The sequence below is a fragment of the Meleagris gallopavo genome, chromosome 1, assembly GCF_905368555.1.
Source record: "Meleagris gallopavo chromosome 1, MGAL_WU_HG_1.1, whole genome shotgun sequence".
Lineage (NCBI taxonomy): Eukaryota > Metazoa > Chordata > Aves > Galliformes > Phasianidae > Meleagris > Meleagris gallopavo.
This window is the reverse complement of record NC_139404.1, coordinates 36,091,584-36,110,592: the sequence shown is the minus strand read 5'-3', so window position 1 is coordinate 36,110,592 and position 19,009 is coordinate 36,091,584. Positions and strand designations below refer to the sequence as shown.

The window sequence follows — 19,009 nt, the reverse complement described above, 5'->3', positions numbered from 1 at the left end:
TTTACCTCATCTTTTCTTTGGCCTCTTCAAAACTTTCTGAAACAAAGTAAGCTTCCTGAAAAGTGGTGATAAGGCATTCTTGCAAACAGGTTGTCTTCGGATCAAATGTTTTCACCTTGGCCTTGTCAGAAAGAGCATGCTGCAAAATAAACCACTAGCTCTGTTAAACTGTATTTTGATACTGCTTTGTATCTATAAAACAGTTTACATATTCAAATTACGTATTTGTATCACTGCTGTATTTCTTCAGTCATTTGGTAGCCTCCCTTGTTCTACATAGAGTAATCTCACAGTGTGAACAGAATAAATAATTTGTTACTTAGAAAATACTTTTTTTGTGAGTCATTTTTTCACCTAACTAATAAAATACTAAAGAGCAGATTAGAAATCTACCTGCTGTGTAGGCATAAATCTTCAGACGGAAATGAGAAAGTCATAAAAAAAACACTGCTGGAAAATTATCTACAGCTATAAACATGTATGTCCACAAATGTCAATTAACGGGCAGAACTGATCATCAGCTTGGTAGGTGAACTGAGTCTGACCAAATCACTCACATAACCTTTGCATTACATTTTCAGACCAAATTCACATATTACTTTCCTGACAGCGAGTTTAAGAGTGAAACTATATATCTGAAAACCCATTAAATACTGCTTGTGTATTATGTGCTGATGAAATGCATTGCCCTTCCACCACATACACGAGTTATGATCATCATTTTAATACTGTAAGGGAAAAAGAGACAAAAATACAGGCAGAGATAGGTACAGAGCAGACAGTAGACAGATGAGACATCAAATTATGCTGCTCAAATAAGAGGTTACAGATTCGCCTCTCTCTTTACACTACTGGCAAAAGTCACTGGCAAGATTTCAAAAACAGAGGTTTCAAAACTGAAAATCTGGAATTGAGACATTTTACAACAAAATTTATTTCTACCTCTTCTTTCCCCATGGATACTTGTGGTTAGTTTTTGGGCCTACTTTAACTCTTAGAGCACATGTATTTTCATCCTCAGTGCCCTGTACAGAAACACAAGGTGAGGAAGGAAAGCTTATGTAGGTCAACTTTCTTTAGTCCCCTAGTATCTATCCACAGGGGAAACACGCACGAAAAGCACTGAGAAATGACATGGAGAGACCAGATCCCTGAAGCATAAAGGAGCCTCTTATTTCTTTATTATATTTCTGCATAGACATTCCTTACAGCTGAATAAGGTATTAACCATACTGTTTACTTGAGTTCTTCTTGCTTATGCACATTCCTAAATCCCTGTGAAAGGTTCTGAAAATATCACACTACTTAGTTCTCAACCTGCTGCTGCCAAATAACAGGACATAAAATTGGAACAAGAACCTCTTCCTCCTACCTTCTCTCTCTCCAAAAATAAATACATGAAAAATTAATGCATGGTATCTTAAAATGGCTGGGAATTAACCTTCTTTAGAACATGTATCATTTCCTTCTCACAAAGTTTGCTGTTTCTAGTCAGTCATCAGTTACACAGATATGAAAACAAAAATCTAAAATGGACTATCTTGACCAGCACCTTCTTCTAAACGGATTGCAGGAACAGCCTCACCTTATTAGTCTGTTTAAATCCCTACTGTCTCTGTCTTCAGGCAGAGCCATGCTGTGGTTGAGTGCCTGTAAGTTTAGGCATCTACCTCTTTCCACTGAATGGAATTTGTCTTGACTGGGAATTATAATGGCCTTCCTGAGTTCAACTCCTTTCAAGGTGCCTCTTTACCTTCAGGTGGGACCTGATGCCTCAAATATATAAAGGACAAAGTTTTAAAATTCTGAATGGGTTGAGTGAAGTCCTGTGCAAGAAATTAAGAGTACTACTGGCCAAGCTTTCTTAGGAACTGAACTAGTAGGTGACCACTTCTGGTATATGGATTCTCTCCTGTACCATGACAGCTTCAACAAAAAGGGTGACAGTGTTCTGGTTAGGTTGTGGTTGGACTTGATGGTCTTTAAGGTCTTTTCCAACCTGAGCTGTTCTATGATTCTATGACTATCTTCTCCTCACTAATGATATCTGCTGAGGCATATACACTCCTTGGACAGAAATAGAGGATCAAAGCCGTCAAAGGTGAGAAAAGATTCAGCAACATCACTGACAGCTGCACCAGACACTGAACTCCTAATTATATAAAGGAGGAGAGTTTAAAGGGAAGTAAACGCTAATTCTTTATCAGAGTGGATGTCTCCTGAGAAAAAATAACCTGTCTGAGGTTATTCTCCTCAGATCATCTATATGAAATAACTCCTACTTTGTAGATCCCATTTTAGCGTGTGCATGAACAGAGAAGCTGCTTCATAAAGCAACTGGGATGTGCAGACACCAGGAAACATGCAACTGGGAAAGAGAGAGTAAATTCAGACATGCCTTCCAAGTTAGCTGACATCTGATTAATTATTCTTCATAGCTGTTTGTGAATGAAGTGTCTAGATTCTGCTGAATTTCCAACTGAGATCTCTTCTAAGATATGGCTTTCTTGCTCTTGGATCAGGTAGGCATTGTCACGATGACCAGAGCAATGGGAAATACCTCCAATATTCTGGACAGTGCTTTGAAACTCTGCAGCCTGGTGTCTGGAAAGTCTACTATTGACTTGATGTAGTGAGACCAGCATTCAACAACTGAGCAGAGGCTGCAGACAACCCATCGAGCAGATCATAAAATGTCTAGCATGAACTAGGATAGTCAGGACAATGCTGATTCCAAAGCTAAACCAGGCTTTTTTTGTTTTTTCAAAAATATCACAGTGCTCTGAAACGCTGCTCCTTGGCACTGTCAACATTGTGAAGTACAGAATCTCAACACTTAAGCTTGAATTTGAAAGCTTTTAAGCTCAAACCTGTAGTTTTTTAACAACGCTGTTCACCTGTGTTTTGTTTGGACATTCAGTTCTTCAGTGAATTTAAACACCTGAGTATCTACTATGGATTTATCCTCAGAAATCTCTTACTTTATCCGTTTCCATGGGTGTCACAGATAATGATGAGATGAGAAATAGCTTTCAGTCAGAAAGCATCTCACCACCCTGTAGATTTGTGACAAGTGTCTAAAGGTGCACTCACACAAGTAGCAATGCTTACACTAACACAGATGTTGGTGATTCTCCTTAGGCTTAAGCAACAGGAGTAAGGAGCCAAACAGATTGCAACTATGTCCCAAGAAACACAGCAATATAAAACAATGTAACAGAATTAGACATCTACTTTTCTAGGGAATAAACAGAGCACTATAGAAAAGCCCCTTGTCCCACTGGACCAAAGACAAAAAAAAAAAAAAGTTCATGTACATAACCACAGGCCTCTAGGGTCTAGAATGTTTGAGGTATCTATACAGGAACACAAATTATTGCATAGGACCTCCAGGTGGAGAGCTAGTTAAATATATTGGGGTATCTCAGATAGCACCAGGCATTTTCATGGAGCAACCATTACTGACACGTGCTAAGTGAGTTTTGTCTGTGCTTTCTCCTTTAAGTATTAAAAATGGACTATTAAAAACTTGGAGATTTTCAGTTTCACCAAAAAAAAAAAAAAAAAGAAAAAAAGAAAAAAAAGAAGAAAGAAAAGGAATAAAAGGAAAAAGAGGAAAAAAGAAAAAAGCTTCAACTACTGAGGGGTAAAGTTGAGTTGAGTTATAAATACTGCACTGTTTGAGGATTACAAGAGGGCAGAACAAGAACACTGGTGAGAAGCTGTCTGTGTGCCAGTACTGATTTTATCACCTTGTTATTCTGTGAGAGAATATAATTTTGGAAAACCTGCTTCTAAATACTATTCTGCATTATTCTGCTTGTGCTTTTCAGCATAGGACACTTCCAGATTTATTATATGATTTCATCAGAGGTTTTTGTTGTTGTTATCAGTATAATTTTATATAATGTTTAGACAAATTAGGAAGAGTCTTTATTTAAAAAAAAAAAAACACTGTAATGGCCATCTGGGATGGAAATCTCCATCCTCTTAGTCCTCTTCAGTAAACAGAACCAAACCTTGTATTTGAATCTTTCTGGTTATAAAAGCTGACGTTGCCTTCTCTTAACATAAGCCATCATTAAAAGAAAACATTACTGGATATTGTATTCGACTTAAAAATCTGTACAGAAAGATTTGAAGGCCATCCCTCTGGTAAATACAGAAGCATACAATAGGGATATATGACTTAATGTACAGCCAACTGAAGCTGATAGGATCATTCTTTTAATCAAAGAGTTCACAAGACCATCATATAATGTAAATGGATTAAAATTTCCAAAGACATTTTGACTGCCTTTTAGAAATAGTTTCCATAAATGAAATGTATGTTATTTCTGCTTTATTTTTAAATCCCAAGCATTACTGTGTAAAAGCACTAGGTAGTGTTAACTTGACTATTAGGCAGAGTATTTATAACTACTTACTAATTATTCCTCCCTACCTAGGCTTCATTTTTAATCTTTTCTTTCACCTTATTTTGTTGTGCTTTTCAAAATTTCTGCTTGATGCTTCTACAGCATGCACTTCATCATGTGGTGCATTTTTCAATATCTCAAATTTGAAGTCTAAGTACTGAGTAGGGAAAAAAATATTGAAGGAAATCCTATATTGACAGGATGATGCCCCCATTTCTCTAGCTTTTAGTTCTTTTTTCCTAAAGCTATTGACCAGATTTGCAGAGTGGAACAGTGTAACATAGAACTCAGAATGACTGAACAAATATTTCACTCATCTGAAAGTTCCAAATATGGTTGGCCATAAAAATTTCTAGATACCATTTGTAAAATTGTCTATCAATTTGTTTCCTGCAAATACTGTTGTATTGAAAAAATAACTATAGGGAGGGCAGCTAGAAAGGGGTTTTTCTTCTTGCTGACAGAAGCATATTAATACCAAGTACCTGTAATGTCAAGGAAGCAAAATTCAACTCCGTAGCAAGATATATACCATTCAAGTGACAAGGATAAATATTTTAGCTTCTTCATAGAGGGGACTGTGGTTCCACAAGCACTGTTGTCTAAAGAATGGCAGAAGTTATTTCTAAAAGGTCTTCTTCACTCTGACTTCTAAGAAAAGTATGGGGGTCAAGCCTTGTGGCCAAGCAAACTGCAGTGGATTCACTCCCATCCAGCACAGAAACAGCCTGTATTGTTCACATTATTTTCAGAGCAATTGCTGACATCCATTAGCATTTCAGTTGTAACTAGGATCTCAACTACAGACTGTTACATCAGCGTTATTTTCCAGATCCATCATTACTCAGAGGGCAATGAGGCACTGGAACAGGCTGCACATAGAAGCTGTGGTGCCCCATCCCTGGCGGCATTCAAGGCCAGATTAGATAGGGCCCTGGACAGCCTGAGCTGCTGGGTGGCAACCAGCCCATAGCAGAGTGTTGGAGCTGGGTGGGCTATAATGTCCCTTCCAACCTAAACCATTCTATGATCTTCAAATCAAGTAAGAAATTTTTCCTTCCAGTGGGTGCTTGGAGATAAGGGCAGAGATACAGGAAGTTGCTTTCTGATGAAAAGTCAGAGACCAGCAATGGCTTGATGAGAAGCTCTGCAACATGAGGTGCCCAGAAATTCTAAGTGCCTGGCTGATGTATCTCGTTGACAAGAAGCATATTCAGCACCAGATTTCTGGTCTAGAAAGAGCTCCTCCCTTTGTCAGATTAGCAGAAAACTTATTTTGCCTTGTTTTTTCCCTTCCCCTCTTACTTTCACTTCTGCCCTAGAGCACAGTTTCACAAAAATTGGATGTTTTTCACCTTACCAGTCCCTTTAAGTACACGATGGGCATTTGTGGTACGGTGGTGTTCTGTGCCTGTAGCACACCAGTGCTCAGTCTCTCAATAACTGAAATATTTCAGTCTAACTATGTGCAATGCATTCAAGATATGGATGAAACTTAACAGCTTATGATACACAAGAGGTCAAACCAGATGATCTAGTAGTCCCTTCTGGCTTAAGATCTATAAAATATAAATGTAATGTAATAGAAAATTGTACAGTATTTTTGACATATGGCAAAATTATCATGATATGTGGCCTAACCTTTAAAGCCAATCAGTACTCCATTAACGTACACCTTATTTAATTTTTACTGTTGCTTTCCAAAAGGATTATTCTTTGCATTTATACTCTGAGATTATTGCTGAGTGAGGAACAGAGAACAGGGATTACAGTTAAGACTTCTGCGTGATAACAGAATATGCACACTCCATAAGAATAATGTGTTTGTTTATGACATTGATGGTACAAGATTTATTATGTTCTTGAGTATTTAATTCTCTACTTTTATGCCTTTAGATTTTGTAAATGATGTGACAGGTATTTTCAGGGTCATCACTTAAAGGCTGTAACTGTTAGTTTAAGTAAAAGCCCTGATTCTCTGCAGAAACCTGCACAGTTTGGAGATCACACTGAATGTTGTTGGACAGGGAAAAAACAAGTGGGATATTTTCATCTCTTTGTGTTTAATCATCTTCTGCACTGTGGAGATACAACAGTTCCATGCTGATACTGAATGCTTCTGTGGCTGAAGTAGGCATTGAACTGAGAACAACTATAATGAAATCAAATTAAAAATATATATGTACTGGAGAAAATCATTTTCTTTGACCTTTTTTCTATGTCTTTCTTTAATCCCCTTGTACAGACTTATTAATAAAAGAATAGCAATCTGACTACTGAGCTCCAACATTAATATTCTCAATTACAGATAAAACAGCAAAAAGAGACTGAGATACTTCTATTAAAATGCCAGGTACTTCACTGAAAATGGGTGGAAAGATGCTCAAATGCAAATAAACAGCAGATATATTGCAAAACAGTGTGTAAACATTATTCTTCATACACTTTTTGAAACCAAATTTTTAAACAAAAGCCATCAAAAGTTCGCCTGGGTACAAGAATAAACATGACATTTCCTCCTCTTCCCTTCCTTTGTACTAACAGTGAGGTGTATTACATCTCAAAATATTAAACTTGTGACAAAATACCTTTTGCTTGTTCTCTATGCCTAAAAATAGGTAATAACTGATCTACTGCAATTACACACCATGAAAAGTCAAAGACTTTTGTCTTTATAAGTCTCTGTGTATTGCAGGCATATACTACAAGTCTAGTATGAGCTTACATGCATTCCGTAATTTTAAAAACAAATAATATACTGAATCAAGACCTAAGTGTTCTTTTAATATCAGTAACAAATCCACAGAAATATTTTTGCATTACTTCTAACAGAATTGTGTCTGATTTCAAAACTGTTTTTTTCACCTACAAAAAACATACGCTTCTCTTCTAAGTAAAGCTTTTAGAACCCAGTATACCCTTAACTGAGCCTCCATTTACCCAAAATACAAGCGTCTCACAGGCTAGTTATTTCTTAAATTTCAAACAGAAATAAGTTTTGTAGTTTATTGTTACTTTGGTACTTCACTCCTTACAAATCCATTTCATGCTTCAGGTGCCAGCTGATATGTCAAATGAATTTTTCAGCTCAGTATCGCATTTAAAAGGAAGCTTTTCATCTTGATAAGTTTAACTGTTATTTTCAAGTCAAAATATTTGCATCCAATTATAATTGTATTACGATTAAAAGAAACTTGATTCTGCTTTAAGAGCATATCAATCAACGTACCTTTAGTTCTCCAATAGAAGACAGAAGTCCTGCCCCATAAGCACGTAGCTGTCCTTCTTGCTTGCAAAGACCAAATTCAATCGTAAAAAAATAGCACTGTAAAATATACAGATATACAGATATACACAGTGTGGATTTAAAAAAAAAAAAAAAAAAAGCATTTCAGCCATGACAATTGGCGCCATATTCACTTAATTGCCCCACTTTTTCAGAATTTCATGTCTTTAATATAAATTCAGATAAAGTAATTAAATGTCATTTTCTGCAGTAACAGAGCTTTGCACAAAAATATGATTGCTTTTTTTCTGGGCACTCAGACAGTTCACGGGAATGGTTGGATGGGGCCGTGGGCAGCCTGGTCTACTATTAGGTATGGAGGTTGGTGGGCCTGCCTGCACCAGGGGGGTTGGAGCTTCATAATCTTTGAGGTCCCTTCCAACCCACATCATTCTATGATTCCATGATCCTATGATGATTTAGCTATCAAAGCCAGAGACAAATTTGCAGAGACTTCTGACACTTCCTGAAATAAGAGAACCGCTTTAAAAGAAAATCCTCCAAGGTACTTGGTCTGCCTGTTTAAGAGCCTCTGAAGATCTCTGAGATCTAGTTCAGAACACTCAAGTTTGGCGTGTATCTAAGTGTTGTCCTGTGTTAGAAAGAACTTCTTGAGACTATGTCGTACTTATCACTACATTTTACTTCATTATCAATGAAGAACTAATATGCCACTTGGCATCTTAAAGGACAGAAAGAAAATTACAGTCAGTACAGCAAAGTTAGTTGGCTCATCCATTACAATTGTTCTCCAGGTCTACTTTCAACCTATGTCACCAGAAGGCAGTTGACGTATTTGAGCTGATGAGAATTGTGAAAGACATTAGTTAAATCAGCATTAACAGTAATGCATCTAACTTTGCTGTATTCACTTAACAAAGTGAAACGTTAGGCAGACTGTAAAAAGTAGAGATAGTTCAGTATCCAATAAAACCAGAAGACAACAATCACATCTGCTCCTATGGTACTGAGCTTTCGTTTGGTGTTATTATAATGCAGCAAGATTTTTTTGATGCCAGATCAAACATATGAGATTGTGAGTAACTATTCCTACATATAAGGGTTTTAGGAAATTGTACATCAACTTCTACAAAAATTCTGCATGCATATATATACACATACATACCATTTGTGTGCACATGTGAAAACATTTATTACATTATCTGACAATTTCAGTACCTGTGCATAGGAATACAGCTCCACTGAAACCAAGAGCTTTACACAGTTTTGCATGAAATATGAATTTACTCTGCAGTTTCACTTAACTACATAACAAGTGAAGCTTACATTTCTTTTTAGGATAGACTTCAACTCAGCATTTGATACTAAATCTTTACATTTTCTGCATATCTTAAAGACAAATCCTAAGCAGATTATTTTTTTTTTTGCCACTTCCTACTTTTCTTACAAACCCCTCTCTTCTAGACTGTCTCCATCTTAAATGCAAAAGAACAGTAATTAGCAGCTCTTTTAAATTCAATAAATGTTTAGAAATTGTGATATGATTCATTTCTCTGCCTCCTATAAAAGTTCCTGTAAAGCCAGCACAGCACTGTGGAGAATAACATGATAAAAAAGAATAAAAACATGAGCCCTGTGTCTGATCTAAACCTGCAAAGTCATCTATGAAGAAGGAAAGGTTGTAGTGACTTAAGATGCCTTAGGTTAGGTTCCAATACAGCAGTCAAAGCACAGATATTCACAAGAGGAGTTGAAAACACAACACTGTCAAACAAGAAACCAAAGTTCCACTTCTGACTTTGCTATTGACTTGTATAAGCCAAGCTGGCATCTAATTGTTCATTAAGTACAATTAGCTGATGCCAAAACAAATGGCTTTCAAAAAAGACATCTCAGGAACAAACAACCAGATACACGAAACAACATAGGCATCACCGAGTGAAACTGAGACACTGCCACCATGAAGAATATTAGCTGAGTTTTTGCCAGAAAAACTTTCGGGGGGCTGCAGCCCTGGTTCTGTACATGCTGTCACTGTCAGCAATGAACTGCTCAGCTTCATACTTAAACCCCACGAGCATCTTTGAATTAGCCCCCTCAGCTCTCTTAAAAGAACCAGTGTGGTGAACACAAACATCATGACAGATATACAGCAGGACTGAGCTGCTCATAAAGCACAGTGATCACAGTCATTTTCAGTCTGAAAGCAAACAACAGCTAAAAAGGGGGAGTCTGGTGTTTGTCTATTACAGATCTGTCAGATGGCTATAACTTTCTCCTCACTTGGGAGGACTGATGATAAAACACCTACCTTGCACTAACTTGTGGTATTAAGCTGTAGTATTTAAAAAAGCCCTTTAAATGAAAAGCTCATCTTTTAATAAGTTTGCCATACACAACAGCTACAATTACTGTATTTTAAGAGAGCGCTACTTAGCTAAGAAAATGAGATAGCTCACCCAATGCTGCCATCTTCAGCTTATTGCTCAGTAATACACAATTCCCTCACCCTCCCACTCACACACACCCCTAAAGAAGGTTTGGTGCATTACAAGGCTCAGCAGGCTTTAGAAATCCTTGCTCACAAGCCCAAAAACATAGAAGCATATTGAGAAGGAGATTAAATATTAACTATATCTGGGTACCTTTTATAGACCAGATGCACAAACACTTAGCACATGCCTCTCTTTGTGTGGTAAACTACAGTAACTGCAGTCACTATTATACCCGTATATAACATATAGAAGATAACTGCTACTGCAGTTGAAGTGACTTAATGAAGAAACGGCTGTTTAGATTAATAAAAATTTAAAAGCTTTCCCTGAAGGTAAATAGATGATAATTTAATCATCATTATGTGTAGGCTGGTGAACGCTAAGCACAAATTGGGGCGTGCAGGCTTTCACGTTTGGATTTAAATCTTTGGACTCTCTCTGGCATAGTCAAAATATTGAAATTACAGATTTCTGCCCACCCTGCAGCCCCAGACACTTGGCTCCACTACAAGCAACAGCAACATCCTATCTTTTCCCATTATTTCCACTTCATCTTTGGAGCGAATTATGGCTTTAGTACATCTTACAGGTAGGCTCCTGGAGTTCTCTTGGGGCCAGTACCAAGACATCTCAATTGTCCTCATGATCCCTTCAGACACCCCCTTCCTCTATTTATCTTCTCCACCCAAACCTTCCAAAACTGCAAGTCCCCCAAAAGATCCCTGTGCCCACAACTCACTGCCCCAAATTTTCATTCTTCTCATACCCCATCACCTTAAGCCTCTTGCTCCTGTTTACCACCTCTCATTAGACAATGTAAAGAAATACATTAGATGGCCATTAAGATGCTTCCAAATTATGCTAAATAAAACAGATGATGTCAGCTTTTTTCCACTATAGTCTCTTTCAAGTACTAGTCTCTCCTTCATTAGAAAAAGATTACTCTTTTATAGGAGAACAAAAACTTTCTGCTTCCATTCATGACTCTTACTGTATACGTTTATAGCAGCAGTGAGTACGGCATTGCTCAGTGCTCCACAGCAGCTCTCTGCTAGCACAGAAACAAGTCTCCCTAAGCAGTGATATGACCTAGTTCACGCTGAGATCAACAGAAGCAATATTATTTGTGTCCACGGAAAGTGAATCAAATTGGAAAAAGGGATCAACGAAGAAGGAAGTTTAACTTTTAAAGCAAGAAGACAGCAGCTTCCTGACAAAGTCATCATCCCATGCAGCAAGCTTCAAGATGACACAAAGCAGTAGATAAGACGACTTATAAATTCTGGAGTTCTAGAAAAGCTTTCACTAAAATGCCTTTCTGTTAGTCAAATGAGCAAAGCAAGATGAAGAAGGCGCCAAATGAAGGAGTAAAAATAACTCTTAAACCAAGAGATATCAACGTAGTGATCTAGACTGTGCCAAAACACAAAGTAGCGTGGGATATTATTTTAATTTTTCTCTCTTATTTAACTGAAATATATGAATGATACCTATAGTCATGTTCATGAAATATTATCTGCATGGGCTCAAAAATAAGTAAACAGTTTTATGGAAGAAAAAGTGCTTTTAAGTGCAATTATATACTAATACAGTAGATATCTTCCTTCAGAATCCCTGAATCAGGGGTCACTGTCAACTAAAACCAGTATATCAGAAAAATATCACCACTGTATGGCTTTAGACCTCCACTGTTCTCCAGACATCTACAGTTGACTGGAAAGATATAGAATAGATCAAGGCTTGGCAAACTCCAGACTTGTTCTCCAGGGTAAACACAGTGTCTATTCTTCACACACCAGCCTGCAGAAAAAAAGTTCAATGACAGCCATACAGTTATTAAAAAAAAAAAAAAAAAAACTTATTCAATTATATTTCAAAATTTTCACAGTCGGGAGAGAGGTCTGGTAATCTCAGCACCTGACTGGTTTTGAAGACTTTGAAAAATCACTCCTCATATCATTTTGCATTTGAGAATTTCTCTCCTAGAACCTGTGTTAAGAGCTTGTGCAGAATGTTGGGTGCTAATGTCAAAGACTCAGTACCTCAAAATCTGCCTGTTCCAGAAAAACACCGCTCAAGCCATTCAATTTCATATAGCCTTCTTATGGTATAGCTGAGAGACTGATACTTGCGTTCACTGGGCAATTTTCAGTAAGATGAATAATAAGATTTTGTCTGTTCCCTAAAACAGCTCTAAAAAGATGTTCTCAGAATGAGTCACAAGGGACAAAAAGGAGGGACGGAGTAACTGCATGACCGCAACCACACAGCATGGATAGGAGTACTCAGCACTTCAAGAACTCCTCATGGGATGAGGATACAGTCCCATGCTAACACACAGTACCAGAAACAATGTACCAGTTGCAAAGGAGACAATGCAATTATTATTGCATGTAAATACTTGCAAGATCAGTGCTAAATATCCTTGAGGAAACATCTTTGCATTCGTTCGGTTGGACTTACAAATTCAAAGGATATTTAAATGTATGTAATATGGTCAATAATTTGCAAGGTTTCTTCCTTCTTCAGAATGTCTTTCATATTTTAGCTTTAGAATTATACATCTAAAAATTAAATCTCTCATATAGTTGTAATTACCTTGTACGAAGAGAGTTATATACATCTAAAAGACTTTCAAAAATCCCTGTTAGAAATTAATCTTGAGAATTAATGAAAGACAGTTGTTTTCTCCTCCCCACACCTTCCCATAAAAGTCGCTCAAATAGCACATAAATGGTAAATCAAAGAGTATGACTCTCATTTGTGCTTGCTTTCTCCATTCAGAGCTGGTGCAAATAAATTTGTGAATAGCTGTTTATTTTTCAATCTCAAGTATATCAACAGTCACCAAAAACACAGCTAGCATTTCACATTTGACTGAATTATTCAAAACTCACAGTCTGTTGATTAGTATCAGGAATATCCCAGGACAAGAAACAGATATATGTAATACAGGTAACCCAGGCAACTAGCCAGTAGAGTCCAATGCTGGCACCCAAATAGCAAGCAGTATCAGCTATTTGACAGCTATTCATGTGAGAACATTATTGCATAAAAAAGCAGGGAGATTTTTGAACAACAAATAAATCTCATGATGAGCTTGTGAATAGATCAAAAGCAGAAAAGAAGACAAATTCTGTGGATAAGTCTTTCTTTATAGATGATTCGCCCACCTCCAATGAAGGGACTGACCTTATTCACAGCCTACAGCATTTCTAAATAAGAAAATAGAGTTTAATTTTTCAGAGTTGCCTTCTTGAAGTTTTTTGTTTAGTCTGCCACTTTGAAATATACTTAGGCTCACCAAAATGAGGTTTTCTTTGGAGATTTCCAAGTTTTTATATTTTTAACAATACTCTCTTTTTTCCCCTCATCTGACTACTTTGCATTCAGACCTTTCAGTAAGGGCAAATGTTTAGAATAATCTTTTTCTAAACAGAAGTTTGAGTAGATGTGGTGCTGCTCATTAGAACATTCTGTATTAGAAGCACACCAGCCTTCGCATTTCTCTTGACAGCCATCGCATACAGCATCACTTCATGCAAATTCCTCTAACACAGTGGCTTGAAACGTTCAGAGAAAGCACGTGCTATAGGCAGCAGTGAAGGTTTTTACCCTTTGTGAGTACTTTGAAACAACACGTTTCTTTTTGCCGAAATTTCTGCAGAAAAATCTCATAATGGTAACCAAAATAAATGATCATCCCGAGTTTCTTAAAAAGCAGAAACTGTCGTTCAACAAAGACAACACTACAGTGGCATCAGTAAGGAGGGAACTCTGTAAGGTACAACACTGGAGAGCTCATCTAAGACAAGAACATATGACTGCAAATGCAATCCATCTGCTACAATAAGATCCGGAGGACTTTCCTACTAACTCCCTTGTGTCTCTTGAGAGAATGTGTCCTGCTGTCCATTCTCACATGGAGGGCTCCTTTTTGCTGCTCTGAAAGGTGGGCAGAGGGTGAAACACTTCTGGAATCTTTCTGCTGCTGCTACTCCAGAAGTTAGCCCCCACAGAATTGGAGCCAGTGGATATCTCATTCCATGTGTGAATTGCTCCTAAATAATCTGCATTTAGGCTTGCTCTGCACTTCGATTTTTGTCCACTTCTCTTACGTTATCTCAGTTGAAAACCTTGTAGTCACAGAGATGGGAGAAAAGTCATTCTCACAAAAGCACACTTACTTCAACTTGCTTAATACTGTCAGAAGAATTCCTAATTTATTTCAATGTATTAACCAATAGTGCTGGGGCTTAACATGCAGCTAAGGAAATGAAACCACCGAAACTATGAACTGTTGCTGAGATCATTGGTTAAACATAAAGCATTGAAGCCCTAATGCTTTACCCTTCCTATTTCCCATTTCCTTTCATTTAACTCTTATCTTGAAGAACTTCTAAAACCTGGAGTTTTAAGGTTTGTTAATCTCATATGGAGTTATTAAGAACAAATGATGTGCAATAATGAACCATTTCCTTTCCAATTTATTTTACAATGTGTAACATGAATTCATGTTCAGTGCTCCCTACACTAGCTGAAGTTGTATTTTCTCATTTCTTTTTAAGCTGTTGCTCCAAATTTTAGCTTTCTAGCCCTTTCACACAGTTAGCTCAAAAGGCACGGTCAGGTCATTTGACTTGTTTGCTGGGACTCCAAGAGATAAGGTCCTCTGAATGTCAAATTACAAAGAAAAGAGGGGAAAAAAAAGCTAGGTAAACATATATCACAGCTGTCCACCCAGAGTCTTCAAACTGTGCTGTTTCATGTGACCCAACCTAATCCTCCATGACCTCTCAGGATTCACAGTCTGCAAACACAGCCTGTCGTTACACTCTGACGTTCCTGTTCTCCAGATCTACTCTTTCAAATGAAGACTTTGCATTAACAAAACCTACTAAAGTAAGAATATTACTTGCATGTGCAATACAGCAAGGGCTGGCAGAAGGGAAGTGCTCTCTCAGCATTCTAGCTTATACTGCACCTTGTACTGTATACCACTCCTTTAGCAAAAGAGCCAGGAACTCAATAAGTGACAAGTTGGCATGACCCAAGTAAGAGCACAATTTGGAACAAATACACATACAAGAGGTCACTGACTTGTCTTTCATCTACTAACATCATCATTTTATGAAGAGTTACCAACCCTAGGACTGTTGCCACAATTCTGAGCTGCGCTGCTTAGAAAAACATCCAGAGGAGAGACAAGAACACCTTCAGAACCTTCAGACACACTTTCTCATCTGACGGTCAGAGCAAATATCTCCATAAAAGCCTAGCCCAGCCCCTAAGACCTGTTACTCACAACTCCCTTCTGAACCTTAGCACTGGTCCGGCACTGTTCCACTCTCTCCAACAATAAAATATTACACTCCCTAAGAAGCCTGCTGAGAAGGAAACTCAGCAGAAAAGCCTAGAGTTGTGATGGTGCTTAAAGAAAGCCTCCTCAGACATTTTAACTGAGGAAGGGTATGAGGTCAGTAGTGAAAGTCCTGAGGTTTCTGCTAAGAAGAGAAATCACATCTCCAGAGGGATCTCAGAACTTGTGCAAGCTCTGAAATTGTAAGTGCAGAAAGGCACTGAAGAGGCAATGATAACTGGCAATGCTTTTACCATATTTTCATTTTAAGAAAAAAAATGCACTATTTCTTGGCAGTTGTATCCCCTTAAATGTTTGTTTCTAAGGAGAAAAAAAAAAAAAAAAGGTCTTCATTCCAAAAATAACAGGGCCCACGCTAATTTTCTTAATTTGCTTAAAATAAATATTTAAATTCTTGCATCTATTTCTGAAAACCGATGTAATAACCAGATAGCTAAGACTTGTTTTCAAACATCACAGTTTCTAACAGCAACACTGCATTTAAACTCAATGTTCTTTTCATCGCATAAATGCAAGGGGACTCACAAAAGCTTTTTTGGCTCTTAATGCATTTGCTTAACCTGCCTTGCAATAAGGAAAAAAAACAAAAAAAAAAAAAAAAAAAAAAAAAAAGAAAAAAAAAAAAAAAAAAAAAAAAAAAAAAAAAAAAAAAAAAAAAAAAAAAAAAAGAAAAAAAAGAAAAAAGAAAAAAAAGAAAAAAGAAAAAAAAAGAAAAAAGAAAAAAAAGAAAAAAGAAAAAAAAGAAAAAAGAAAAAAAAGAAAAAAGAAAAAAAAGAAAAAAGAAAAAAAAGAAAAAAGAAAAAAAAAAAAAAAAAAAAGAAAAAAAAGAAAAAAGAAAAAAAAAAGAAAAAAGAAAAAAAAAAAAAAAAAAAAGAAAAAAGAAAAAAAAAAAAGAAAAAAAAAAAAAGAAAAAGAAAAAAAAAGAAAAGAGAAAAAAAAAGATAGTAGGCATCAGCACAAAAGTGGTGCAAATTCTATTCATGTCAAGCTGACAGACAGATCAAAGAAGAGAAATAACTCAGGGAATTTTAAATATCTATTAATTTTGCCACTAAAAATATATCCAAACTGAAGATGGCTTTCACAGCCTCAAACAAAATCTTTGTCAAGTACAGCTGAGCATCTCCTTGTCTCTCACTGATTTTTTGGCAGTGAGGGCATGTAGAAAGAATTTGTCATAACTACAGATTAGTCAAGTGAGTCAACACCGGGTTACCTGCCAGAAGTCTATAAACACATAGCAAATTATATGAATATGTATTCAGTAAAGTGGAAAAACGGTATATTAAGCAAGCATTTGTGAGCACAGATCGCAGCTTTTCCCTGTACAGACAAAAGACCAAGCAATTTACAGTGGCTCTGGTCTAGAACTGACTTAACAGATGCAAAACTCACTCTAGAAATGGTCAGAATGGCCAGGCTCTCACTGATAGGCAAGATTTCTGCTCTCATGTGGGTTCTAAATTCACTGCAGATATATTACATGGATCTGCTCATAAGTTAATATGTTTCTTGAGAGTGGAAAAAGTAATTCTATAAAGCTTTTTACATACTAGAAATGGAAAGTGTGCTGTTAAACTATTAGTTTACTATGTGAAAATGGATCGAATTTATATATATTTGTAACAATTATGGCCTACTTATTCAAGGGAAGGAAGAAAAGCCTTTAGATAAAGAGTAGTATGTTTTATGGGGGGAAAAAGAAGATAATCTTGGAGCACCCACTCTTTTCAGCATTTCTTTTAAAAGCTCTGTGATCAAACTGTTTTATCTAGCACTGTTAGCAGATACCATATTCTATAAATGCCATAATCTGCAGAAAGTTCTCTATAATGCACAAAAAATACAAAGCTTATGGATGTAAACTGAAGCAAAGTTATCTTGCCAAAAACTTATCTTTGTCAACAGAAAAGCAAAATTTGAAGACAAGGTTGAACCTAAGAAACAGACATTTTGGAGTAGGGGGTGTTCAGACTGTGCCTGCAGGCACTGTCACATTGCTGCTCCGCTCACTTTGCCTATGAGACTGTCAGCCACAGCTGGAATCAAACCAAAACGACCAAATTTATCAGATATCAGGCCCTTCTCTGCAGTTTTTTTTTTTTTTTCTTTTTTTTGCATGAACAATACTCTGAGATTTGGAGTATTTGCTTTAATTTTCCAAAATCATCAACAAATAATAATAATAAAAAAATCCCTTTACACAATAGCATCCCAAGGCCCCCCAATCCCCCAGCCCTAAAAAGCAGCTAAGGGAAATTGTGGCATGCAGTACTACATGCATTTGATTTTGACACAGACATGCACGACTGCAAAATCAAAGGCTCTCTGGAATAGAATCTTTCCCTGCTGAAAACAATAGTCCTAAATAACAGTCTTTGCCTAGTAAAATATTAACACAGTTAACACCAACAAATCCTGACTTTGTTCACACGAATGTACCCATGCTGACTTTTAGGAGAATGCACACATGAAGTGAAGGTAGCCCACAGACCTAAAGTGTTTGAAAGTAATGGCAAATGTACCCTTGGCTTTCTGCGGTGTCAGGATTGGCCCTATAAATATATAATTCAGCTATACTTACAGAAACATTATGGCAGATCACCCAAAAATATCTCAATGAAAGATTTATGAAACCATATTTATGCAGCACTCTGATGGCATTTGATAGTAAGATGACGACAGACATAAGAACCACTTCAAAAGCTGTAGCACTAAGTAATTGAGCCCTAGGCAGACTTAGCTCTTTATGGATACCAGACGTATTTTAGCTTACTTTCATACTTTTATCTGAGCATACAAAGAAAATACTCAGGAAAATGCTGGATGAGATAACTAGACCGAATGCATGTAGTATGCTCAGTCCTTCAGCCTGTATTTAAAACAATTCAGATTAGCACAGTTGTGAATATTAAAGTGGGATCATTTCAGCTCTGCATGAACAAAAATTTTTAGACTTTCCGTAAGATGATGGCATTTGGGTTATACATAGTAGATAATAAGCATAATTTTCCTTCTGGAAGCAAAATCATTTACTGATATATTCCAGACAAGCAGAAGACGAGTTTATGGTTTGAGGACACTGCTCGTTACACATAATCAGTCTGGTTTCTGCCTGAAAGCAGAACCTGCTGGCTTTCTTCTCCAGATGTTCCCACCAACCCACAAGAGTAGGGCTGGGTGTGCAGGGCTGCAGCAATGGTTGCACTCTGCAGTGCAGCAGGACGCTACAATGCTTGAGCTAAGGAAACCTGCAGCTGCCTCACCCCACCAGCATTACACATCACAGCCAGATAAACAGGTAGCTGCTATCACAGGGCTGTTCCCAGTACATCTCAGCAGGGCCTTCCCCATGTGCAGGCACCTAGGTGTTTTTCCATGGCATCTCCGGCTGCTTGGGATCCATGGAAATTGAGGGTAACACTAACTCTCTTGCCTGTGCACTTGCAGAAGACATTCCTTCAGCCCT

The 19,009-nt window shown here is 37.2% G+C and overlaps 1 protein-coding gene across 1 annotated transcript in view; it reads right to left on the bottom strand.

The window, feature by feature from the left end:
* The window catches only part of TPH2 (tryptophan hydroxylase 2), a 60,341-nt gene that overhangs the window by 9,243 nt on the left and 32,089 nt on the right, over positions 1-19,009 (bottom strand). The window contains 2 exon segments of the mRNA XM_010708192.3: positions 6-139; positions 7,648-7,743. Coding sequence (XP_010706494.2) covers positions 6-139; positions 7,648-7,743 — 230 coding nt within the window.